We start from the raw sequence: 26,921 nt of genomic DNA, 5'->3' as shown, positions 1-26,921 counted from the left end.
GTGGCACTTGAACAAAGCTTCCATTATGGTCAATGTTATAATTACTAGTGCGGTTGGCCTGTAGGCAGCATGTCCACTTCCCACTGCGGTACGCCCCCGGGTGGAAGGAGGGCAGCATGCGCTCATTGTAGATACTGGCCTTCCTGATGGCTGACAGCCACTGGTTCAACTCATTCACATTCTGCAGACAGACAGACAGACAGACTCTACCTTTTATATTGTCTCTGATAGAGCCCACCATTTTGTAGTGGGGAGGCTGCACTCAAACATCACAGTGATGCAAAGAAAGTACCACATTGTCAACCCAGTCAAGGGTCAATCGTAATAGTGTGGTCAGTAATACTGTGGTCAGTGACTGGGGGTCTGTCAGTACCTTGCACTGGATATAGATGGTGTGCATCTGTCCATCGTTGTCCTGGGCGACGACCTGCATCACATGCTGCTGTTGGAAGGCATTCTCATCCACTCTCTCCACAACACACACACACTGGATGGGGATGGAGGAGCGCACCTGCAGGATACGCACATAACACAGTATGAGCATCCAAACACAGGTCCATGTGGCACTCCTGTATTATTATTATTATGCAATTCAAGATGTGTAACCATTTAGCAAAGAAAGAGGACTGAGAAGAGAAAAGAGTGGTGGAGAGAAGGAAAAAAGCAGAGAAAGTGAGAGAGAGCAGGACAGAAGAAACCCGGCAGAACGGCTGCTTTAATGTGTAAATCAGCTGCTTCCATGGGGAGCCTGCCTCACTCAGGCTAGAGCACGGTGGGAGGGGCGAGGCGGAGATGGGGTATTGTCCACAGTCTGATTTGCAATGTTGTTATGAATATCCACGGCCTTCAATTAACCTAGCCTTTATTCGAGCCACACAAAGGAAGGAGCCCGCTCAAAGAGAACAGCCTTTTACTGGCCTGACTCTCTTCCCCACATCTCTCTCACTCTCTCTTTTGCTCTCTATCTATCACTGTTTCTCCCCGCCCCCCTCTCTCTTTGTCCCCCTTCTTCCTCCTACCCCCTCCTTTCTCTCTCTTTTTCTCTCTCTCTCTCTCTCTCTCATCCCCACTCTTGTCCTGTGCTGGCTAAGCGAATGAGAGAAGTTCATTATCAAAAGGCTGGGCATCACATGACAATAGCCTCCCCACTAACGATGTTCTCATACAGAGCCAAACACAAATAAATAAGGCAGAGGGATGATTAAAATGTTTTTTTATGAGGCAGAATGACGATCAAACACCCTTTGAAGGGTACAGGAGCCAATTCATCACCAGAGGAAACATTGTTACCTTGTTATAATGAATGAGTCACTTTCAGAGGACTTTGATCCTTAAAGTTTTCTTGTCCGGCTTTCTCTGACGTAACAGAGTGGAGGAATTACCATCAGAGGTGTTATCAAAGCTGGTCATGAATAGGTTTCTGTACAGACTGTATGTTGGGATCAGACCTGCCAGGGGTCCAGAGTCTTGGCGTAGGACAGGGTCTCACTGCTCAGCCAGAAGTATCGCTTCTTGAAGGCAAAGCGGGACAGGAGCTGGGGGCCCTCGGCCTTGTGCTTCTGGAGATAGCCCTCCTTCACTGTCACTGAGGGCAGGAACACAGCCCTCTGGGGCACCTCAGACACTGCAGAGAGAGAGGATGGGGGGGTGGAGAGAGGGAGTAGGAGAAACAGTGACAATAAGTGGAAGGAGGATGAGGTAGGATGGGAGAAAGGAAGAGAGAGAAATAAGACAGGTGATATGGGGAGCACGCAAACAAAAATTAAACTTTTATCAATGTGGACACAAGGTGGAGCTGCAGCAGTATTGTTATACATATTGTTGAATTACAGTACAGCACCACAGGAGGTTGGTGGCACCTTAATTGGGGAGAACAGGCTCGTGGTAATGAATGGTATCAATTACATCAAACACATGGTTTCCAGGTATGTGATGCCATTCCATTTGCTCCGTTCCGGCCATTATTATGAGCCATTGTCCTGTTAGCATTAAATGTCAAAGTGGCCTTTGAGGGAGAGCCCAGTGGCTGAGATGACACATGGAGATTGGAACGTGATATTTCAGAGGGATAAGACGGATCACAACAACAGAGTCGCTGACACGTAACCACAAAAAAAAGGGGCATGCTATCTAATCTGTGTGGTGTGTAGGGGTGGCGAGGGCTGCACAGTCCAACGCCCAGCCCACCCCGCTCCCTTGTTACCCCAGTATCAGCTCCCAGCCGCCCATTAATATTTCACCAGTGGGTCTATTCTTACTATTGATATCAGTAATAAACGGCCTTGCCACACCGGCACCTGGTGGGTTAGCCTGCCAGGACAGGAGCCCAGCCAAATTCTGATGTTCCCCTCCAGTGGCTCTACCTTATCTCTACGGTAACCTGCTTGCTCTTCATCAGGCTACTGATGCATTACTACTAGGGTCCAGATGTTCCCTTAGTCAGGTGACGTAGTGACAAAAGACTCCTGACCCTATGCATTACTGAATAAACAGTGTCCTGCTGGTGCTTCTTACCACTATCTTGGTCTATGTCGATGAGCTTGTCCAGGAAGTCTTTAACAGAGGCCACGCTGCAAAGGATGATGGGATGCAGGGGCTCCATCCACAGCTCCTTGCCGTGGCCCAGCTGCAAGCCCAGGTTCCCCACACTCTGCACTGCCTGGAGCACACAGAGAAACAGCCATGTTCATCCATCACTATCTCATGTAACTACAACCATCAATCAATTGAACAAGGAGTATCATTATCAATTCTGCTATTAAATGAAAAGCACAGTATGATCAGGTGCTGCTTGTGCTTTAAGTAACAGAGTATCTCTCTCTCTCACGCACGCACACGCACACGCACACACACACACACACACACACACACACACACACACACACCTGGCCAAGGGAGCAGAGGAAGCCCCTCTCCACCCCTCTCCGAAGCTCTGCTTTGAACCACAGCCTGGCCGCACACAGAGGTAAAAATAGAAAATGTTCTGTAGAGGACCCATAGCAACAGGACTTCAGCACCACGGACAGCAACTCTATCCTCGACAACTGTTTTACCAACACGATCTCATAGTTTCCCTTCGTAATTAAACGTATTATGGATGAACTTCTATTTTTGACACATTAATTCTGCATGGTTACAGGGTTAATTCAGCGTGGTTACAGGATTAAAACAGAATCAATTCAATTGTTGACAGTTAAGGCATTAATGCTGAGGGGTTAAGGTTATGGGAATGGTTTGGGGTTGGCTTAAAATAAAAAAACGACTCGCTGTAACCATCAAGTATTATCAACCATTGTCATGGCTTGCTAGAGCATTGTGAATTGCAGTGGTGCAGTGGTCTGAGCATCACAAGTTCGCGCCCAGCGCTGACCAATCGTTTTTCTTTTTCTGTGTATATCGACGTTCTCAGGACCTTTTCAGATGTCAAAAATCGAAGTCTATTTCTAGTGATCAAGCTGGTTTTACTGTGTGGCACTATTTGGGAATGTGTGTGCATGCATGTGTGTTTGCGTGCAAGGGCACAGTACCTTGGCCAGCAATAACAGTGTCCTGCTGGTGCGTGTATCTGCATGCTGGTCCCTCAAGTGGAATAGCTTGGGTGTGAGGATAGCAGGGGCAAAGAAACGCAGAAAGAAGAATCCGCTGATGGCCAGATACTTCACATCCTGTGGGGAGAAGGTGAGTAGGGAAGGAGTACAAGAGATATGAATAAAGAAAAACACTGACACCATCCCAGTGTCTATTCTCTATCCAGCATTGAAAAAACACCTTCATCTCGGTGACCTTTGTAGGTGCATTTGACCATTGACCTATTGGTGAGACCGACCTCGTTCTCTGGCTCAGGGAACTGCTCCTCCACCCTCTTGTGCAGCTGTTTAAAGGCCACCCTCATGACAGGTGGACACTGGGTAACTGACCCAACGATGGACTCTACGATGCTGGACAGATAGCCCTGTAGCATCTCCACACTGCTCTCCCTCACCTCAGCCTCAGACGTCGCACCTTTAAATGAGATACGCCTCCAGAGAGAAAGAGAGTGGTCAGTGTTACATTGAAATGAAATGTATACTGCCAAATCAATGATGCTGTGAAACGCAAGGGTCTGTCGAACCGTTACTGTGATCTTTGCTTTGCACAAAAAGCATTGTCACTAATTGGGAAGTCTGTGCACAGGGCAAATCAATAGAACATCAAGACATTCCATGAATCAATAGATGCCTCAGTGTTGTGATGTCTGTGGAGACATGAGCACAAATGTGGACAGATAGCATAGTGTTACAGTACATAGTAGGTTAAGTCTGAGGATATTTAGGATCAGTCTGTGTAAATATCAGGTCTGGTCTGAGCTGTGGGAATGATAGATACTGGAGATGCGTGAGTATTAGAGATAGGCATAGTCCCAGTCGGTATTCACATAAAAATAAGGAATTCCCCTCGACCACTCCCACAAATTGGGGAAAACCAACATTATTTCCTATTGACCTCCATTGTAAAAGAGGCAACTTTGTCGTCGATTTTTGTTATACAGAAATAACAAAACATGCTGAAAAGCTGCTGTGTCGTTCAATGTACACGCAGCCAGGTCTAAAATCCTAACCTACGATTCGTAATGTTCCCACGTAGGGAAATAGAGCCTGCGAGAGGAACCCTCTGGCTTCCGCCCTCTGGCTTCAGCCCTCAGACTGTTCAGTGTGGGAGAGTGGGAAATGTGGGGATGCAGTGTCCAAGAAGGCTAAACGTAAAACATTTCATCACAGGTAAGACATTTAACTTGTTTATTACAGTCTGTTTGTAACTCCACTTACTACTTGGAGCTGTAAAGTTTGTTTGTTTGTGTTGTTGGTCTTGGCTAGCTTAATGTTCCATTCGCTAGCTAGCACTCACTCACTCACTCAAGTGGCTGCTAGCATCGTCATGAAAAGGGGCATGAGGGAAGCACTACAATATTACATTTTTCTAAGTAGTGAGAACGCTAGGGAGCAGGCAATGTTGAAAAGTAATCTTTACACATGTTGTACTTTTCTTAAATGTAGTTTTGTAATTGACTAAAACAAGCAGGCAACAAGAAAATTGCGTTTGAAAAAGATCAAGGTTTTGCTGTGAGTCAATGGGGTAACCTAGGTAACCACAGGTTTTTTTCCCCACAGGCGGGCAGGGTCGCGATGTTCTATCTAATACCGACTGGGCCTATCTTAGGGGGTTCTCTCTGGTTGCCAGGCAACAACCTTCCCCCATTTTTACATTCCCTTTTCATATCTTGATGTTGTCGTCTCTAGTCAACTGTGAAGATGTTATGTGCTGTTATCCAGGAAACTATTACATCTCATAAACCATTTTTTACATCTGTATTTCTACACCAGTATTTCCTCTTTACCTGGTTTTGTTCAGGTCAATTTTACATGGGTCCAGCTCAATATACTTCTTCTCCTCAAAGATGCGGTTAATGATGGGCTTCAGGACCTCATGAAGGTACAGCATCCCCACAGCCTGCCAGTGCACAATACCTCACATTTACAAAGCATACATTCAAGGCTATTTTATATTTATCCGACTAACACCAATTATTCAGAATAATAGTGGTTCTTAGATTTAAGTCTTTGGCATGTATATACTGTGGGACAGGTGTGAGCATAGTGTGACTGCCAAGAGTGAATCCAGCTAACATGTTGGATTGAGCATGCCTAGACAACATGATGAGAATATACTGGAGTTCCACTCACCTTCATGAACTGCTCCATGGCTTTAGAAGCTAGAGAGTTGGACCGGAACAGAGTGTTTGGATCCGCTGTCAGAACGATGCATGAAAAGGAAGAGGAATGTAAATAAAAAAATGTAACATAGGACAGGCTTATACACTTCAGGGACATCATATTCCTAAACCACTGTGTATGGGGCTAAGAGGAGTCATGAACCAGATATTGATCTTGGTCTACGATGGTCACCCAAATATTAGCGCTACTCTAATTTCAGTATTCAAAGATGACTGTTTTTGGCCCTCTTTGCTACACAGTTACCTTTATCCTTGGAGGGAGGAAACATTGATGTAGTCATGGTGATATGACCTGTTGCCAGGCAAAGTGTTTTAGTCGTATACCTAAAGGTCATTTGTGAGAGGAGATAGGGAGGAGCTGCCTGCACTTTCATGACATAAAGGATATTTAGAAGTTTGGGTCCACCACACAACTTCTAAGGTATTTTTTTTCTCATTTGTCCTTGTGCCCTGCTTTAATGTCTTGCTGCTCCCCAACATCTATTTTGATCTCCCTTTCAGATCGTGTGGAGTTGCTATGGAAACTTGGGCACTTTGTTTGTTATCACAAGCCACACTAACAGAAAGAGAAGAAAACACGCAGAGCACAACAAAACTCCTTATGACTTAGCCTGGAGACGCGGGTGGAGACAGAAATATAATTAATGAACACGCAGAACTTGTGAAACGACTTAAGGGTGGATAATTGTCGGAGGTCTGATTAATATAGTGCTGGCAGGCGTGCACCGCCCGCCCACACAGCCCGACCGTGGCTGCTGCTACGATTAGAGAAAGAGCGTCAAATCAGAGTTAAATACCAACAACGCTTAGAGCCTCTGTGGGATACGCAGGAACAAGAGCAGGTGAGCAGCTGGGCTCTTATTCAATCTGCCTAGCACACATACAGTACCAGTCAAAAGTTTTTCTTTATTTTTTTTACTATTTTCTACATTGTAGAATAATAGTGAAGACATCAAAATGATGAAATAACACATATGGAATCATGTTGTAACCAAAATGGACATTAGACTGGTGGAAATCTGTCCTTTGATTGATGAGTCCAAATTTTTGATTTTTGGTTCCAACCGCCGTGTCATTGTGAGATGCAGAGTTGGTGAACGGATGATCTCCGCATGTGTGGTTCCCACCATGAAGCATAGAGGAGGAGATGTGATGGTGTGGGGATGTTTTGTTGGTGACACTGTCTGTGATTTATTTAGAATTCAAGGCACACTTAACCAGCATGGCTACCACAGCATCCCATCTGGTTTGCGCTTAGTGGGACTCTCATTTGTTTTTCAACAGGACAATGACCCAACACACCTCCAGGCTGTGTAAGGGCAATTTGACCAAGAAGGAGAGTGATGAAGTGCTGCATCAGATTATCTGCCCTCCACAATCACCCAACCTCAACCCAATTGAGATGGTTTGGGATGAGTTGGACCGCAGAGTGAAGGAAAAGCAGCCAACAAGTGCTCAGCATATGTGGGAACTCCTTCAAGACGGTTGGAAAAGCATTCCAGGTGAAGCTGTTTGAGAGCATGCCAAAAGTGTGTAAAGCTATCATCAAGGCAAAGGGTGGCTACTTTGAAGAATCTAAAATCTAAAATATACTTTGATTTGTAAATAGAAAAATGGGATACTACATGATTCCATATGTTATTTCATAGTTTTGATGTCTACACTGTTATTGTACAATGTAGAAAATAGTAAAAATAAAGAAAACCCTTTGAATGAGTAGGTGCGTGCAAACCTTTGACTTGTACTGTACACTCAAAGCTCCTTCCCACACTGTACACTACCTTAACCTACACACTCCCTGGTTGTTCACAGCTTCACAGGGATTTGTTTCCCTACATCCAAGAGATTCAGTGGTCATATAACCATGTTTCTTACAAGAGCATAAAAAAAAGCTCACAAATATGACTTTCCTATCCAATGTTAAATTCCCAAGCCAGCCAGTGTCTCTTACAAGTGTGGTTGACCTCACGGGTGCTGAGGTAGTCCAGAAAGGGCACCACAAGGCCCTGGCCCAGGTAGATCTTGACCAGGGTCATCGCCACGTCCTGCCGGCTCTCAACCGTGGTCACCTCCTCCAGCATGGTCAGAGGGCTGCTGTCCTCCACCTGGGATGGATCATAGGTTGGAGATAGTCAGGGTCTATTAGCCAAGTGTTCATATATGAGAGGAAGCTGACTTTGTGTCTGTCAGCCATGGAGCACATTATGCTCTCTATATAACCCTGTTGTGGAAGGATGTGGCATATTCTAATAAATCTAAAGAAGGAAATGCATTTTTATAGAAAGGAATCACGCATCATGGCATCTTCATATGGCATGAAAATGGAATTCATTTGTAGCTGAATAAATCATAACAATATCAGTGGCAGTCAGTACCGTTTATGTCACGACACCTACGGAAGGTGGCGCCCCTCCTCGCCCGGGCGGCGCTCGGCGGTCGTCGTCGCCGGCCTACTAGCTGCCATCGATTTATGTTTCACGTTCTGTTAGTTAGGCCTAGGTTAGTTGCGCACCTGTTTTGTGTTAGTTGTTAGTGGGGATGGGTATTTAGGCTAGCTAGTTAGGTTTGTTGTTTGTGCGGGATTGTTCGTTTGTCAGGGTGTGTTTCATGTGGTTCTGTATAGTGTGGAGTTACGCTATTCCTTTTGGGCTGCGTCCCTGGTTACGTTCTTTTAAGGGTGATGCGTTACTTTTGCACACCTTGCACTCCATACCTTGCATATTTTCCGTGTGGATATTTCTATTAAATTCATTAACGGAATCTTTCTGTCTCCTGCGCCTGACTCTTCGGAATCCACAAGCCACCCATTGTGACAGTTTAAGTACCGTTTTTTTTAGGAGCATGGCCTAGCATGGTTCTATTACACCATGTTGGACGACTGTCATTCATATTCCATTCACCCAGTTCAATGTAACATCTATAGGTTTAGGCTACTATATGACACTCAAATTTTCCCATATACCCATCATAAGGCTGTTACAATCTAGCCTATGAATGAAAGATCACAACATTGGTGACACAGGTCCAGAGAAAATGTTGAGGTGACAGACAGTGACACATGGACAGACAGTGACACATTCAACACAGCCTTGCACACTCTTACCTGCATCTAGCTGATCTAGGGTGTAATCATTAGTCCAACAGTTGCAAACGAGAGTTTCTATTGGACACATTCAGGTATGTTAATCCCCGTTTCGCTTAGTTTTAAGAAAAGTTTTTTCAACAGAATCGGCAGAATGAATACACCCCTGATCACACGTAAACACAGCTCACATTCATAGCAGCCACGTTGTATTCCTTCTCGCATCTATGTGCTCTGTGAGGCCTCCCGAGTGGCGCAGTGGTCTAAGGCACTGCATCGCAGAGCTAGCTGTGCCACTAGAGATCCTGGTTCGAGTCCAGGCTCTGTCGTAGCCGGCCGCGACTGGGTGACCTATGGGGCAGCGCACAATTGGCCCAGCATCGTCCGGGTTAGGGGAGGGTTTGGCCGGCAGGGATGTTCTTGTCCCGTCGCGCATTACCGTCTCCTGTGGCAGGCTGGGCACAATGCATGCTGACACGGTCGCCAGGTGTACGGTGTTTCCTCCGACACCTTGGTGTGGCTGGCTTCCAGGTTAAGCGGGCATTGTGTCAAGAAGCAGTGCGGCTTGGCTGGGTTGTGTTTCGGAGGACGCACGGCTCTCGACCTTCGCCTCTCCCGAGTCCGTAAGGGAGTTGGGACAAGACTGTAACAACCAATTGGATACCATGAAATTGGTGAGAAGAATGCATTAAAAAAAAAATATATATATATAATTAATTCAATGTGCTCTTTTCCCTTCGTTTGTGGACTTCAATGCACAACACATCAGCTGTATGTGACCAGGCGAAAAAACCTTTCCAAGCCAAACCATATCATAACTGCTACACACAGCCTACACCGTTGTCACCATATTAGCTAAAGTAACGTCACAGTCAACATAGCTAATAAAACTAAGACGTTAGTAAACCTGCTACAATCACGCAGTAACTATAGTGCGGTTACACCGGCGGCAATAAATTAGTAAAACAAAAAGCTTACCTTGACTTGGAAGAGTTCCAGTATTGTGTTGGATAGCCATAGCCAGCTAGCTAACATCCCTCTATTTGAGCAGCGTGTATGAGTAGTCTAAACTAGCTAGCTGCATTTGCTAGCTAAGTAAGTGAAACTGCTTCTCCTTTATTTTTGAAGAAATTAATTTGTTCAAAACTATTGTCAACTCCTCACCACATTTTATGCACTGCAGTGCTAGCTGGCTGTAGCTTATGCTTTCAGTACTAGATTTATTCTCTGATCCTTTGATTGGGTGGACAACATGTCAGTTCATGCTGCAAGAGCTCTGATAGGTTGGAGAACATCCTCTGGAAGTTGTCAGAATTACTGTGTAAGTCTATGGAAGGGGTTGAGAACCATAAGCCTCCTAGGTTTTGTATTGATGTCAATGTACACAGAGGAGGACGGAAGCTAGCTGTCCTCCGGCTACACAAATGGTTCTACCCTACAGATGGCTGTTGAGGCTACTGTAAACCTTCATTGCAAAACAGTCTGTTTTAATACATTATTTGGTGATGTGAATATATTTAGTATAGTTTTTAAAAGTTTTAACAATTTTATTTGTATGAAATTCACTGAGGTGGATGGTACACCCCTTCCTCTTCTGAAGAGCCTCCACTGAAAAATATCCTGTAGAATGAGTTAATAACAATGTGTTGTGTTTGTGTCAGTAGTGTGATGCTGACCTCAGCAGGAGAGATGACAGACTCCACCAGCAGGTCAATGAGAGGCTGGTAGTACATGGAGGGCAGGATACGGTCCTCCACCAGACGCACCTTAAGACGCAGCGCACCCAGCTTACCTCTGTGGACAGAGAGAGAGAGAGGGAGGCCTCAGACACTACAGTCACAACACTCAAACAATACTCACAGGAAGTTTGCTTAGCACAAGCATGTTATAACACAAGCAGTGCTGAGTATTAAAAAGGGAATGTGACCACACCGGGGATAGGTTTGGTGGATTGCCATGCGGGGTATGATGTGTGACAACCACCCTGTAATGGCCTTTCCAGTTTCCTCTACCCTGCCATCTTGGGAGTGACAGACCTCCCTTCTGATAGTACCTTGTCATTCCTTCCGGAACAAACAACCCCCTAAATCTGTGACTCATTCCGTAATGACTCTCTCTCTGTGTGTGTGTGTGTGTGTGTGTGTGTGTGTGTGTGTGTGTGTGTGTGTGTGTGGTGCCTTGCTATCACAGATACCCTTGTTCTACTGTTATCACAGAGAACAGATGCCTGCAGAGCCCTAGCTGTATACCCTTGTCCCTTGATGAAACTCGGTGAGGGAATAAGATACTTAAGCAGTGATCCGTCGGCTGTCTTCAAACCTTTGCCTTATACTTATTAGGCTGACATTCACCTGACAGGGTAATAAACACCTGAGAAAATGGGGATCTGTTTTTCAAATGTCCATTTTATTTCAGTAATTCATTATTTTAGCTAAATATACTGAACAAATATAAATGCAACATGCAACGTCAAAGATTTTACTGACTTACAGTTCATCAAGGGAAATCGGGCAATTGAAATACATTTATTAGGCCCAAATCTATGGATTTCACATGACTGGGCAGCGGCACAACAACTGGGGAGCCAGTCTCCCAGCCAATCAGAATGAGTTTTTTCCCCAAAAAAGAGCTTCATTATAGACAGAAATACTCTTCAGCAGTGGCGGTTCAAGTTCGTATGGCCCCCTTCAGCCCCCCCCCCCCCCCAACAAAAGCACTATTCTGCACTAACTGTCATTTTTATTCAGACATTTGGAACAACACAAATAAATAATCATAACATTTAAAACTATATAAATATAAAAATATATACAGAAATAAGACTCATAAATATCAAAAACAAGTAACAAAGACAAATAGAAACAAATTGTAGCATATACATACAAATAAAAAGAGAATCGAATTAATACACAGAAATAAACAAAATTGCACAAATCCGATATCACACAAATATACAAATAGAATACACAATTATAAAGAAGAGAACCTGATTATTACACTATTGCACTTCAAACAAGAAACACACAAATTAAATTGCACAACTGCCATCTAAACCCTGACTTTTCTTGCCTTCCTTGATGCAAAGTCATCAATTACATCATCATAAGAAATCTGTCCAGCAATTGCATGGTTAATACTGATGACAGCAAGGCCACTTAGGCATTCCTGTGACATAGTGGACCTCAGGTCCTAGGATTCATCATTACGCACACCTGGCACTCATCATTACGCGCACCACACCCGGACTCCATTACCTTCATAATTTCTTCCCCTTTATATGTCACTCTCCCATGTTCACTCACCAGTTAGTATTGTTCTTGTGTATCGGCATACTGCCTTATGTTAGTGTCGTGTTCTTGGTTTTGTTGTTTCATTAAAACCTTGCACCTGCTTCCGACTCACTGCCCATCCTTACAGAATACCAAATCAAAATATGGAAGCAGCAGGACAACCGGACATGTCCCAGACGATCAATGAACAAGGTGACCTTCTTCGTCAACACCATGATCAGCTGGCTCAACTGGGGACGGCCATGGAAGATGTTCTCCGCAGTCTACAGCGTCTCAACAGCGGAGGATATTCTAGCCTCCGCTGAGGATATTCTCCCCAACGAGTCAGCACACCAGCCCATTCAGCAACCCGCTCAGGTCAGCGATGCCCGTTTATCCCTCCCGGAGATATATAACGGGACACCATCCAAATGCTGTGGCTTCCTCCTTCAGTGCTCCCTCTATTTCGCAGATCAGATGGGAGCTCCCACCACCGAGAGGTCTAAGGTTGCCACGGATATTTCTCTGCTGACTGGGCGGGTATTGGAATGGGCTACGGCCGTCTGGGAGAGAGGAGGAGCTCGAGTCTTATGAGGGGTTCATGGCTCTGTTTTAAATGTATTTTTGATCATCCCGCGGAGGGTAGAGAGGGAGGTGAGCGTCTCCTTCAGCTCCAGCAGGGATATCAGACGGTTGCTGAGTATGCACTTACCTTCCGGACAGTAGCAGCTTCTAGTGGATAGAATGAGTCAGCGCTCAGCACACATTATTTAGAAGAGGTCTGCGCGAGGAGGTCCAGACTGAACTGGCCTGCCGAGATGACAACCTCACCCTGGACGCACTCATTGCAATGGCCATCATCTGGATAACCTCCTCCAGGAGCGTTGGCATCTCCATCACTTCTCTCCCTCCTTCGGCGAGTGTTCGGGATCAGAGCCTGAACCCATGGATGTAAGGATCACACGTCTTCCCACGGCGGAACGACGCAGATGGATACAGCTGGGGCTCTGTCTGTACTGTGCCCAGGGAGGGCACAAGCGCCAGCGTTGTCAATTACTTCAGAATCTGGGATCCATTAGAGCAGAGGGACGGTCACGTGATGTTACATCCCCCGGACCAGGAGTGAGTATTCCATCTACTGCTCTTCCTGTTGGACTATTTTTAGTACCCATCTCTCTGGCTGACTGTCCCTCATGTCCTGTGTCTACATCTTTAGTGGATTCCGGCGCTGCAGGGAACTTTATGGATCAGACCCTTGCCTCCTCTCCTTTTCCAGTTCAAGGTCTCGACTGCCTCTAGGATCCGGAACCATCACACACATCACCCAACCACTCACCCTCACCATGAAGCCCAATCACCATGAAAACATCCCTTCATCACCATTGCACCAGTTCACAAGATCATCCTCTGTCTACCTTGGCTTCAGCGCCATAACCCTACCATCTCATGGTCGAGGATGAGAATCACCGACTGGACACCTGAATGCCGGAAGACCTGCTTTCCTGTCCCCTGTGGTTCCACGTCAGTTGAGAGTCCTGTGGTTGCCCTCCAGGCCAACAACCCAGAGGAATATCAGGATCTAAGGGAGGTATTCTCCAAGACCCGCGCTACCTGTCTACCTCCTCATCGCCCCTGGGACTGTGCCATTGACCTGTTTTCTGGTGCTACACCTCCGCATCTACCCTCTGTCGGTGGCTGAGACCAAGGCTATGGAGGACTACATTCAAGAGGCGATCCAATAGAGTTTCATCCGCAGGTCCAAGTCCCCTGCATCGGCTGGTTTCTTCTTCGTGGCCAAGAAGTAGGGAGGATTACGCCCTTGTATCAATTACCGTGGACTCAATGACATCACCACAAAGTATCGGTACCCTCTCCCGCTGGTGCAGTCAGCCATCGAACAGCTCCACTGGGCCCGGTTCTTCACCAAACTGTACCTCCACAAGTCTGGATCATCCTTGGGAGCAATTTCCAAACACATGAAGGTACCACGTTCATCTGTATAAACAATAGTACGCAAGGGTAACACCATGGGACCACGCAGCCGTCATACCGCTCAGGAAGGAGACGCGTTCTGTCTCCTAGAGATCAACGTACTTTGGTGTGCGCAAAGTGAAAATCAATCCCAGAACAACAGCAAAGGACCTTGTGAAGATGCTGGCGGAAACCGGTACAAAAATATCTATATACACAGTAAAACGAGTCCTATATCGACATAACCTGAAGGCCGCTCAGCAAGGAAGAAGCCACTGCTCCAAAACCGCCATTAAAAAAGCGAGACTACGGTTTACAACTGCACATGGGGACAAATATCGTACTTTTTGGAGAAATGTCCTCTGGTCTGATGAAACAAAAATAGAACTGTTTGCCACAATGATCATTGTTATGTTTGGAGGAAAAAGGGGGAGGCTTGCAAGCCGAAGAACACCATCCCAACCGTGAAGCACGGGGGTGCCAGCATCATGTTGTGGGGGTGTGTCACGCCCTGACCTGAGAGAGCCGTCTTTCTCTGTTTAGTTAGGACGGGGTGTGATATGGGGTGGGCATTCTATGTATTTATATTTCTATGTTTTGGCCAGGTATGGTTTCCAATCAGAGGCAGCTGTCTATCGTTGTCTCTGATTGGGAACCATACTTAGGCAGCCTTTTTCCACCTGTGTTTTGTGGGTAGTGGGTAGTTGTTTTCTGTTTTCTGCGCTTTGGTCCCGTCTCTACGACATCCATAACAGGGTGCTTTGCTGCAGGAGGGATTGGTGCACTTCACAAAATAGATGCAACCATGAGGAAGGAAAATTATGTGGATATATTGAAGCAACATCTCAGTCAGGAAGTTAAAGCTTGGTCACAAACGGGACTTCCAAATGGACAAAGACCCCAAGCATACTTCCAAAGTTGTGGCAAAATGGCTTTAGGACAACGAAGTCAAGGTATTGGAGTGGCCATCACAAAGCCCTGACCTCAATCATATGGAAAATTTGTGGGCAAAACTGAAAAGGTGGGTGCGAGCAAGGAGGCCTACAAACCTGACTCAGTTACACCAGCTCTGTCAGGAGGAATGTGGGAACTTATTGTGGGAAGATTGTGGAAGGCTACCTGAAACGTTTGACCCAAGTTAAACAATTTAAAGGCAATGCTACCAAATACTAATTCAGTGTATGTAAACTTCTGACCCACTGGAAATGTGATGAAATAAATAAAAGCTGAAATAAATAATTCTCTCTACTATTATTCTGACATTTCACATTCTTAAAATAAAGTGGTGATCCTAACTGATCTAAGACCGGGAATTGTTACTAGGATTAAATGTCAGGAATTGTGAAAAACTGAGTTTAAATGTATTTGACTAAGGTGTATGTAAACTTCCGACTTCAACTGTATACATTCACAGTATTATTAATGAATAGTGGTTTATTTGGTAGCCTTTCGTAGTTTGACTGATTTTACTAATTGCATTAGTACTGTACAAAGTTAGAGGTGCGCTATTTGAGATTCCCCCTACCTCAGGCTTCCAGTGTTGAGACCTGAGGTCAACCTACCCCCGCCCCCTCCCCATCTCGTACTTCTGAGTGAGAGACCTTCCCAGGCAGTAGCCTGCTTAGCTCACAAACTAAACTCAGCAAAAAAAGAAACGTCCCTTTTTCAGGACCCTGTCTTTAAAGATAATTTATAAAAATCCAAATAACTTCACAGATCTTCATTGTAAAGGATTTTAACACTGTTTCCCATGCTTGTTCAATGAACCATAAACAATGAACATGCACCTGTGGAACGGTTGTTAAGACACTAACAGCTTACAGACGGTAGGCAATTAAGGTCACAGTTATGAAAACTTAGGACACTAAAGAGGCCTTTCTACTGACTCTGAAAAACACCAAAAGAATAATGCCCAGGGTATCTGCTCATCTGCGTGAACGGGTCTTAGGCATGCTGCAAGGAGGCATGAGGACTGCAGATGTGGCCAGGGCAATAAATTGCAATGTCCGTAATGTGAGACGCCTAAGACAGCGCTACAGGGAAACAGGACGGACAGCTGATTGTCCTCGCAGTTGCAGACCACGTGTAAAAACACCTGCACAGGTTCGGTACATCTGAACATCACACCTGCGGGACAGGTGTACAGAATGGCAACAACAACTGCCCGGGTTACACCAGAAACGCACAATCCCTCCATCAGTGCTCAGACTGTCCACAATAGGCTGAGAGAGGCTGGACTGAGGGCTTGTAGGCCTGTTGTAAGGCAGGTCCTCACCAGACATCACCGGCAACAACGTCGCCTATGGGCACAAACCCACCGTCGCTGGACCAGACAGGACTGGCAAAAAGTGCTCTTCATGGGTGAGTCGTCCCTTTGTAATCCGTGATTGTCTGAAGACCCTGCCACATACGTCTCGTGTCTGAGCTGTTGAATTGCGACTCCACTTTGTCTCTGTACTGACATTTTGCCTGTTTGATTGCCTTATGGAGGGAATGACTACACTGTTTGTATTCAACCATATCCCCAGTCACCTTGCCATGGTTAAATGTGGTGGTTCGCGCTTTCAGTTTGCGCAAATGCTGCCATCTATCCACGGTTTATGTTTTGGGTAGGTTTTAATAGTCACAGTGGGAACAAAATCCCCTATACACTTTTTGGTGAACTCAGTCACCGTGTCATTGTATGTATCAATGTTATTATCCGAAGCTACCCGAAACATATCCCAGTCCGTGTGATCCAAATAATCTTGAAGCATGGATTCAGATTGGTCAGACCAAAACTGAATAGATCTTAGCACGGGTACTTTCTGTTTCAGTTTCTGCCTATGGGAAGGGAGGAGCAAAATGGAGTCATGATCTGATTTGCCAAAGGGAGGGCGGGGGAGGGCCTTGTACGAGAGAATAGCAGTGGTTGAGTGTTTTCCCAGTGTGAGTACTACAGTCAATGTGTTGATAGAAATTCTGTAGCGTTTTCCTCAAATTTGCTTTGCTAAAATCCCCAGCTACACTGAATGCGGCCTCAGGATATGTGGTTTCCCGTTTGCATAAAGTCCAGTGTAGTTCCTTGACGGTCGTCGTGATATTGGCTTGAGGGGGAATATACACGGCTGTGACTATAACTGAAGAGAATTCTCTTGGGAGGTAATACAGTCGGCATTTGATTGTGAGGTATTCTAGGTCGGGTGAACAAAAGGACTTGAGTTCCTGTACATTATAGCAATCACACCATGAGTGGTTAATCATGAAACATACACCACCACCCTTCTTCTTCCTGCAGAGTTCTTTATTCCTGTCTGTGCGATGTACTGAGAACCCAGCTGGCTGTATGTATGTGGACAGTATATCCGGAGAGTGCCATGATTCCGTGAAACAGAGTATGCTACAGTCCCTGATGTCTCTCTAGAAGGAGATCCTCGCCCTGAGCTCATCTACTGTATTGTCCAGAGACTGAACATTAGTGAGTAATATACTTGGAAGCTATGGATGGTGTGCCCGCCTCCTGAGTCGGACTAGAAGTCCACTCCGAATACCTCTTCTCCGCCGGCGGCGTCTTGGCGCAGCCTCTGGGATAACTTAAATTGCCCTGAGGGGTGCGAACAAAGGATCCAATTCGGGAAAGTCGTATTCCTGGTAGTAGTGCTGGTGAGTTCCCGCCGCTCTAATATACAAAAGTTATTTCCGGCTGTATGTAATAACACAAAAAAATGTCTGCACTAATAGTGTAAGAAAGAACACAAAAAAACGAAATACTGCAAAGTTGCTTAGGAGCTAGAAGCAGAGCTGCCATGTCTGTCAGCGCCATCTTGCTGTTTTGTCGGATGGCGGCGCCCATAGCTATATGGATCTGTGCAAAACTGCTACAGTAAGTCTAAAGAAGGCCAGTTTTATTGCTTCTTTAATCAGAACGACAGTTTTCAGCTGTGCTAACATAATAGCAAAAGGGTTTTCTAATGATCAATTAGCCTTTTAAAATGATAAACTTGGATTAGCTAAGACAACGTGCCATTGGAACACAGGAGTGATGGTTGCTGATAATGGGCCTCTGTATGCCTATGTAGATATTCCATTAAAAATCAGCCGTTTCCAGCTACAATAGTCATTTACAACATTAACAATGTCTACACTGTATTTCTGATCAATTTGATGTTATTTTAATGGACAGAAAAATTTGCTTTTTTTTTCAAAAACAAGGATGTTTCTAAGTAACCCCAAACTTTTGAACGGTAGTGTATGTGATATTTAATTTATTTTATTACATTTGCAAAAAAAATTAAAAACCTATTTTTGCTTTGTCATTATGGGGTAGTGTGTGTAGATTGATGAGGGGAAAAAAACAATTGTATCAATTTTAGAATACGGCTGTAACGCAACAAAATGTTGAAAAAGTTAAAGGGTCTGAATACTTTCCGAATGCACTGTATATCGGGAATCGCCCATAAGTTTGGAAAAATCAAGATATGATTTTTAGGCCATATCGCCCAGCTCTAAACCTAACCTTAACCCCAAACCATAAATGTAATTCCTAACCCCAAACCTAAACCCTAATTATAACCCTAACCTTAAATCTAACCCCTAAGCCTAAAATAGCCTTTTTCCTTGTGGGGACTGGCGAAATGTCCCCACTTGTCTGAATGTTCCTTGTTTTACTATCCTTGTGATGACTTCTGGTCCAAAAACAAAAACAAACAAACACACACAAACACACACACACACACACACACACACACACACACACACACACACACACACACACACACACACACACACACACACACACACACACACACACACACACACACACACACACACACACACACACACACACACACACACACACACACACACACACACACACACACACACACACACACACACACACACCCTTACCCAGCATCATCCTCATGGTTTCCCAGGGGCAGCAGACGAAACCAACCCTGCAACAGAGGTGTCTTGTGCAGGCAAGCAAAAGGGATTTCCACCTGAACAGGAAAACAAATAACCAAAACATCATACCATACACTTAACTGAAACAGCACTCTAGCACCAACAATACATATTGGCATTTGTAAAAATATGAATGATTCCACATAGTAGAAATAAGTATAATGTGTCCTCACAGAATAACATAAGTAACCCATAGACATTAGGAACATAACCTCTTCACCTTTCCCAGGAAGTCATTCTTGCCCACCATGTCCCAGTCCCAGACTTCCACTGTGACACTCCCTCCCTCAGTCAGCTCCCAGGTCTCGAGCTCCAGCTCCAGGGTCTCACTCCAGTGTGGATAACGAGTCTTCTTAATGATCTAACACACACACACACACACACACACACACACACACACACACACACACACACACACACACACACACACACACACACACACACACACACACACACACACACACACACACACACACACACACACACCAGAAAAACCCTTCATTTACTATTTCACATGCTCAAATCAGTCTTCGTTTCCACTAAAATTGGTGATAATTCAGACATATACATGTTATCTGGCTCATCTCCCTCCTCACCGAAGTTTCTGCACTGTGGTTATTGAAGAGGATTCTGGCAAAGGGGTCAGAGGTTCCAGAGATGTCTCTTGGAGCCAGGTCTCTATGAGGTCAACGAACAGAAACACATCAATGTATGAGTAACCGCCCAGCCCCTTTACCTGTCCCTATACATGGTGCTGGAATGATTCAATGAGTGAGATGATATGTGCAGATCATTCCTCTAGATTTAACATTACTCTTTTAAATCTAAAGATGAGAGAACTTTGAGCAGCACAGAAGCCTGTAAGATGGGCCTGTGTTGTGAGACAGTAAGTGTAGTGAGAGTATGACTCAGACTGAACTGCATCCATGAGCAGAAGGCAAGCTGCTGAGCGACAGTGGTGATGCGTGAGCAGCACTAAGACAGTGACTTCACCATAGAGGTCGGCTAGAGACAGACTCTTTCACAGAGAGCCAGGTAGTGACCTGTTTATACACCCAGTTTTCATGATCAAACCTGTCTCTCCCTGCTCCCAGTGCTAAGACGAGGTGCATTCACACTCAGATAAGTGAGAGCACAAACCACCATGGTATATCAGTCTACAGAGATAAGCACTGTCTGACAAACAGAGACAAAGCTATGCTGGATACATTTTGTTGAATACATTCTCATGTGTAAGAGATGTGAATGGGCATGTAAGATAGTTAGCTATGTCACCGTCATCATAGCAGCAAAAATACTTGGACCACAACATAAAGCCTATTTACCACATTCAGGGGCCAGGGCACATAATCCATTAAAACTATGTTCTCATTGGGAGCCCATTGCTGTCTACAGGACACAAAGGCAAAGGAGCACCAGACTTTCTTAACTCTGCTGTTTGATACAATCCCCACTGGGCACACCAAGTCATTTCAACGTGGACATTTTGGCAATATTTGGTTGAGACGTCGATCAATGAGGTTTGAACCTTTAATCACCCACTCAAAAAGACAGCCAGAAGTTTGTTGAATTCCCAATGTGTTATCATTATGCTTTCAACCAATATAAAAGCAAAGCCAAAATCAAATGGAAAAATAAGGTCAGATGTTTTGTTTAGTTGTCATCTAAATGTGTTATCACTGCGCTTTCAACCATTTAAAACCACAACCAAGTTCAAATAGGAATACAATGTCAGATATTTTGTATTTATACAACAACTTAATGTGTTATCACTTTGCTTAATCTAATAGCACAACCAAATGACTTGGATTGTAGTTGAGATTACATGAAAAGTACATGGTACAAGTTATCAATGCTGATTATTACAGCAATTGTGATCTCCACAGAGACTATCAACATTTAAATTATATCTAATGCATGAATAGTTTCATCTGTCCCACTGGCTTAATCCAATTCTTTGACTTTTATTTTTGGTTTAGTTGGAGACGTGAATCCAACATTTAATTAGTTAACTTGTCGACATGTTGATGGGCTATTTATACTATTGCAAAAGTGATACTGAAATGTGTTTGGATGTCAACAAATTGTCTACAAATTAATAATTTTACGTTGGATTCACATCTCCATCTCAACCAATAATTAAAGTTAAAAAATAGGACTAAATTAAATAAAACTTTTATTTAAAATGCATTTTTTTTTTTTTTTTTCATCTTTAATTAACCAGGTAGGCAAGTTGAGAACAAGTTGTCATTTACAACTGCGACCTGGCCAAGATAAAGCAAAGCACTGTGACAAAAACAACAGAGTTACACATGGGATAAACAAACATATAGTCAATAACACAATAGAAAAATCTGTATATAGTATGTGCAAATGGAGTAAGGAGGTAAGGCAATAAATAGGCCATAGTGGCGAAGTAATTACAATTTAGCAATTTACACTGGAGTGATAGATGTGCAGATGAGGATGTGCAAGTAGAAATACTGGTGTGCAAAAGAGCAGAAAAACAAAAACAAATATGGGGATGAGGTAGGTAGGTGGTTGGATGGGCTATTTACAGATGGGCTGTGGACAGTTGCAGCGATCAGTAAGCTGCTCTGATAGCTGACGCTTAATGTTGGTGAGGGAGATATAAGTCTCCAACTTCAGCGATTTTTTTTGCAATTCGTTCCAGTCATTGGCAGCAGAGAACTGGAAGGAAAAGCGGCCAAAGCAGGTGTTGGCTTTGGGAATGACCAGTGAAATATACCTGCTGGAGCGCATGCTACGGTTGGGTGGGTGCTATGGTGACCAGTGAGCTGAGATAAGGCGGAGCTTCACCTAGCAAAGACTTATAGATGACTTGGAGCCAGTGGGTTTAGCAACAAATATGAAGCGAGGGCCAGCCAACGAGAGCATACAGGTCGCAGTGGTGGGTAGTATATGGGGCTTTGGTGACAAAACGGATGGCACTGTGATAGACTGCATCCATTTAATGTTTGATTTGATTTAATTTAGTCCTATTCTTTAACTTGGTTGAGATGGAGACGTGAATCCAACATACAGTGACTTCGGAAAGTATTCAGACCCCTTGACTTTTTCCACATTTTGTTACATTACAGCCTTATTCTAAAATTGATTTTTTTTTAAATTCTCAGCAATCTACAGACAATACCCCATAATGACAAAGTGAAAACAGGCTTTTAGAAATGTTCGCAAATAAATAAATAAATACTTATTTACATAAGTATTCATACCCTTTGCTATGAGCTCAGGGCCATCCTGTTTCCATTGATCATCCTTGAGATGTTTCTACAACCTGATTGGAGTCCACCTGTGGTAAATTCAATTGATTGGGCATGATTTGGAAAGGCACATACCTGTCTATATAAGGTCCCACAGTTGACAGTGCATGTCAGAGCAAAAACTAAGCCATGAGGTCAAAGGAATTGTCCGTAGAGCTCCAAGACAGGATTGTGTAGAGCCACAGAACTGGGAAAGGGCACCAAAAAACATTCTTCAGCATTGAAGGTCCATAAGAACACAGTGGCATCCATCATTCTTAAATGGAAGAAGTTTGGAATCTCCAAGACGCTTCCTAGAGCTGGCCGCCTGGCAAAACTGAGCAAACGGGGTAGAAGGGCCTTGGTCAGGGAGGTTACCAAGAATCCGATGGTCACTCTGACAGAGCTCTAGAGTTCCTCTGTGGAGATGGGAGGAACTTCCAGAAGGACAACCATCTCTGCAGCACTCTACCAATCAGGCCTTTATGTTAGAGTGGCCAGACGGAAGCCACTCCTCAGTAAAAGGCACATGACAGCCCGCTTGAAGTTTTCCAAAAGGTACCTAAAGACTCTCAGACAAATGAGAAACAAGATACTCTGGTCTGAGGAAAGCAAGATTTTGGCCTGAATGCCAAGCGTCACGTCTTGAGGAAACCTGGCACCATCCCTACGGTGAAGCATGGTGGTGGAAGAATCATGCTGTGGGGATGTTTTTCAGTGGCATAGACTGGGAGACTAGTAAGGATAGAGGCAAAGATGAACGGAGCAAAGTACAGAGATCCTTGATGAAAACCTGCTCCAAAGCGCTCAGGACCTTAGACTGGAGCAAAGGTTCACCTTCCAACCGGACAACAACCCTAAGCATACAGCCAAGACAGTGCAGGAGTGGCTTCGGGACATGTCTTTGAATGTCCTTGAGTGGCCCAACTAGAGCCCGGACTTGAACCTGATCAAACATCTCCGGAGAGACATGAAAATAGCTGCGCAGCAACGCTCCCCATCCAACCTGACAGAGCTGCAGAGTGGAATGGGAGAAACTCCCCAAATACAGGTGTGCCAAGCTTGTAGCGTCATACCCAGAAGACTCGAGGCTGTAACCACTGCCAAAATTGCTTCAACAAAGTACTGAGTAAAGGGTAAAGGGTCTGAATACTTTTTTCTTTTAAAATAAATGTACCAACATTTCTAAAAGCCGGTTTTTCCTTTGTCATTCTGGAGTATTGTGTGTAGATTGATGAGGGGGAAAAAATGATTTAATCAATTTTAGAATAAGGCTGTAACGTAACAAAATGTGTAAAAAGTCAAGGGGTCTGAATACATTCCGAATGAACTGTATATGCCTTTTGTAATTGTTTTAATTGATGTAGTGCTGTTCTTGTCTATTAATGTTCTGTATTATGTCATGTTTCATGTTTTGTGTGGACCCCAGGAAAAGTAGCTGCTGCTTTTGCAACAGCTAATGGGGATTCTAATAAAATACCCCAAAATATTAATTATTAATTTGTAGACAAACTGGAATTAAAGCCAGACTAATTCAGTGGCATAGATGGAACTATCCAAGCAGAAAATGCCTCTCCTTCAAATGTTTATATTTTGTTGCATTGACAACCAAACAAAATATAAATATCCAGTTTGTCTACAAATTAATCATTTATATGTTGGATTCATGACTCCCATCTCAAGCAAAAATCGAAGTAAAAAAATAGGACTAAATCTAATCAAACATTAAATGCACTTTAAATACAGTTTGATTTAGTCCTATTCTTTAACTTAGATTGTTGGTTGAGATGGAGAGGTGAATTGAACATATTAAACATGAACGTGAAGATTACATTTGATATCAATGAAAGCTTGATACCCTAGGCCTATATGTATTGTCTATTTTTAGTTGAACCCTGGTTTGAATTGAAACAATATCTGTTGATGACTTTGCAAATGCTATATAGGCCTAAATAGTATAATTGATGCTACATAACTTATAAAGTATGGTTACATTTAATTTGCTTTGTTAAACCTACCCTTTGGAATGACTTTGATAGTAACAGTGAATATATTTAGTTATTAAAAGGTCTCAATTTAATCATTCTCAAGATAGCACAATGGTAGTAATCAATAGTGATCGGGGAAAAAATTTATACAGTTACATATCTGGATATTATTTTTGACGATATATATCGTATCGTTTTAACTATTGCAATATTATTTTTGCGCTAATTGGCTGTACCTGCACCAGAACTCCAGTATTTTTCCTTCATAGCTTGTTCTCCATCTGCTTTTTAAATAGGGAGCCAATTTGTTTTCAGCACTTTTATTCTCATGACTAATCAAAAGTAATTTTCTCATGACTCTCTCTGTCTCTCTATGGTGAGCAATATGCTTGGAATATCGAATCGCAAATACATATAGAATTGATTGGAAAGGAGCATCAAGTTCATCACCTTTCTCCACCCTGTGAAGTTCACCATAACTTATTTCATCTTTAGCCTTATAAACAGCATGCTTTCCTGACGCGTCGTAGTGGGAGGACCACACAACATGTCATCGCGTGACTCCAAGTTCTTTAATATGATGGTTAATATATAAATATTTGCGCATAAGTGTATCCACCAACATTTCTTGCATAATTAATTTTACAGACACAAAAAGATCCTACTGTGTGTAGCGTATTTTGTTTTGTAAACTTTTTGAAAGTTACCCAACATTTTTCTGTTTCCATCAGGCCTGTCATGACATTTTTTTTAAAGATTGGTTTATGTTGAAAATCGGTTACAATGATGACATAATACTGTGGTTGAAATGCCACCTTCAAATCAGTTTATGTCTTTTTTCAAATCCAATTTGCTCCATGATTCCACGTCGCAATATGTAGCCAAATTTAGTTGAAACAACGTTAATTCAACCAGTTTGTGCTTGTGGGATGTTTCCCATGCGGTGCTCTGCTTCCATGAGAGAAAACAAAGTTGTTTCATCCCCTAATCTGAATTCTCGGGAACGGTATCCTCATTATTCTTGGTTCTCACCCTTTGCGCAGAAGTTGGTGTATGTCATGATGGAGACCCGGCATGAATTATCCGGTTTTGTTATGTTTAATAACTCTTAAATCAGACAATTAACATGCAGCCCACCGAGCTACTATCTGCTAGTCCTCATTGCTAGGTTAGTCCTATTACCGTAGTTCACTAGGTCAGTCATATCTATCAGACATTACTACATATCGGCTTTTCTGAGAGAAATCAAAACTACAACATCCTCTCTACCTAATACAAATACAAATATTTGTATCTCAATAACATACAGTATATATATTTTTTTCTTCTCTAACATCGACAATACACATAACTCTGTCAACTAGGACATAGGGGTAGACAGCCCTTTGTCCACAGCAACATAAGGATTATTCTGCCCCGAAACAGTTTCTGTTCCTATACCTCTTTCTTTCCTATTTTTTTTCTCAGGTGTCTATGAACCTCAGTGGTAGTTTTACCTGTCAAGGTCATTCTCACCAGTTGTGGTGAGGCTGGCTGAGGTGGTGGACATGAGTGAGGGAGCTGGCTGGCTCACAGGCGGGGCCTGAGTGCCCTCACTGGTAGACTGGGTGAGTCTTTTGTTGTTCTGCTGCTGTCTCTCTGGAAAAGCATGAAGGTGTCGCCTGTTTCTCTGAGCAATGGTGCCGTGTTCAGTTTCCACAACATAGGATCTCGGCTCTGGAGATTTGCTGATGACAGCTGCTGGTGTTTTCCATCCTTTCTCTCCGTCCAGCTTGACTCTTACACTCTGTCCAGGGTGTAATTCCAGTAGGGGGTGCACTGAATGCCTCCTGTTATAGAAGGACTGCTAAACTTGTTTGGCTTTCTGGTCCTTCTGTTTAACACCGTTGTGGCTGATGCATTTTGGTTGGAGTTTCCCATCAATCACGGGGACCGTCGTCCAGATCTGACGTCCAGTCATGAGTTGCGCTGGGCTTGCTCCTGTTGCGCTGATGGGCGTGTCTCGGTAGCACATTAGAGTCATGTGTGGGTCTGGTTGTTTAAGAATTTGCTTAGCTGTCTATACAGCTCTCTCCGCAGCTCCATTTGCCTGCGGGTAATGGAGACCGGAGGTGGTATGAGCAAAATCATACTTCTTTCTGAACTCCTTGAACTCAGTGCAGACAAACTGAGTAGCGTTGTCGCTAACGAGCTCGGTAGGTATCCCCCATCTTACAAACATACCATTGAGGCGGGTGATGACCTGCTGGCTAGTGGTAGTGGGCAGGTGAGCTATTTCTATGTCCCTAGAATAGTAGTCCACCACTATGAGGTATTTCTTGCCCTATAGCTCACACAGGTTGGCTGCGATCTTCTGCCACGGACCCTTAGGTAAAGGTGTGATGACAAGTGGTTCTCTCTTTTGAGTTGGTTTGTTCTCTGTACAGAACCTGCATGACATCACTTTTCTCACGATATAGGGGCTGATGCCTGGCCACCACACCGACATCTTGGCTCTTTCTCTGCACTTTGTCAGCCCCATGTGACCTTTGTGTATCTGTTGTAGAACTTTTTCCCTCTGTGAAGCTGGGTTGACAATCCTGTCTTTATATAGCACAAGTCCGTCCCGCTCTAATAGATGCGCTTTCGCTGTGT

The 26,921-nt window shown here is 44.0% G+C and overlaps 1 protein-coding gene across 1 annotated transcript in view; it reads right to left on the bottom strand.

Annotated features, from left to right (window-relative positions):
* Positions 1-26,921, bottom strand: part of LOC106579924 (rasGAP-activating-like protein 1) — a 60,082-nt gene that overhangs the window by 3,924 nt on the left and 29,237 nt on the right. Inside the window, exons 6-18 of the mRNA XM_014160328.2 lie at positions 19,633-19,714; positions 19,257-19,397; positions 18,980-19,071; positions 10,529-10,646; positions 7,722-7,875; positions 5,721-5,785; positions 5,375-5,487; positions 3,827-4,019; positions 3,528-3,665; positions 2,515-2,659; positions 1,449-1,624; positions 374-511; positions 46-181 (exon numbers count right to left, since the gene is read on the bottom strand). Coding sequence (XP_014015803.2) covers positions 46-181; positions 374-511; positions 1,449-1,624; positions 2,515-2,659; positions 3,528-3,665; positions 3,827-4,019; positions 5,375-5,487; positions 5,721-5,785; positions 7,722-7,875; positions 10,529-10,646; positions 18,980-19,071; positions 19,257-19,397; positions 19,633-19,714 — 1,691 coding nt within the window. The remainder of the gene's footprint in view (positions 1-45; positions 182-373; positions 512-1,448; positions 1,625-2,514; positions 2,660-3,527; positions 3,666-3,826; positions 4,020-5,374; positions 5,488-5,720; positions 5,786-7,721; positions 7,876-10,528; positions 10,647-18,979; positions 19,072-19,256; positions 19,398-19,632; positions 19,715-26,921) is intronic.

This window comes from Salmo salar, chromosome ssa20 (assembly GCF_905237065.1).
Source record: "Salmo salar chromosome ssa20, Ssal_v3.1, whole genome shotgun sequence".
Taxonomy (NCBI): domain Eukaryota; kingdom Metazoa; phylum Chordata; class Actinopteri; order Salmoniformes; family Salmonidae; genus Salmo; species Salmo salar.
This window is presented reverse-complemented; position numbering and strand designations above follow the sequence as displayed.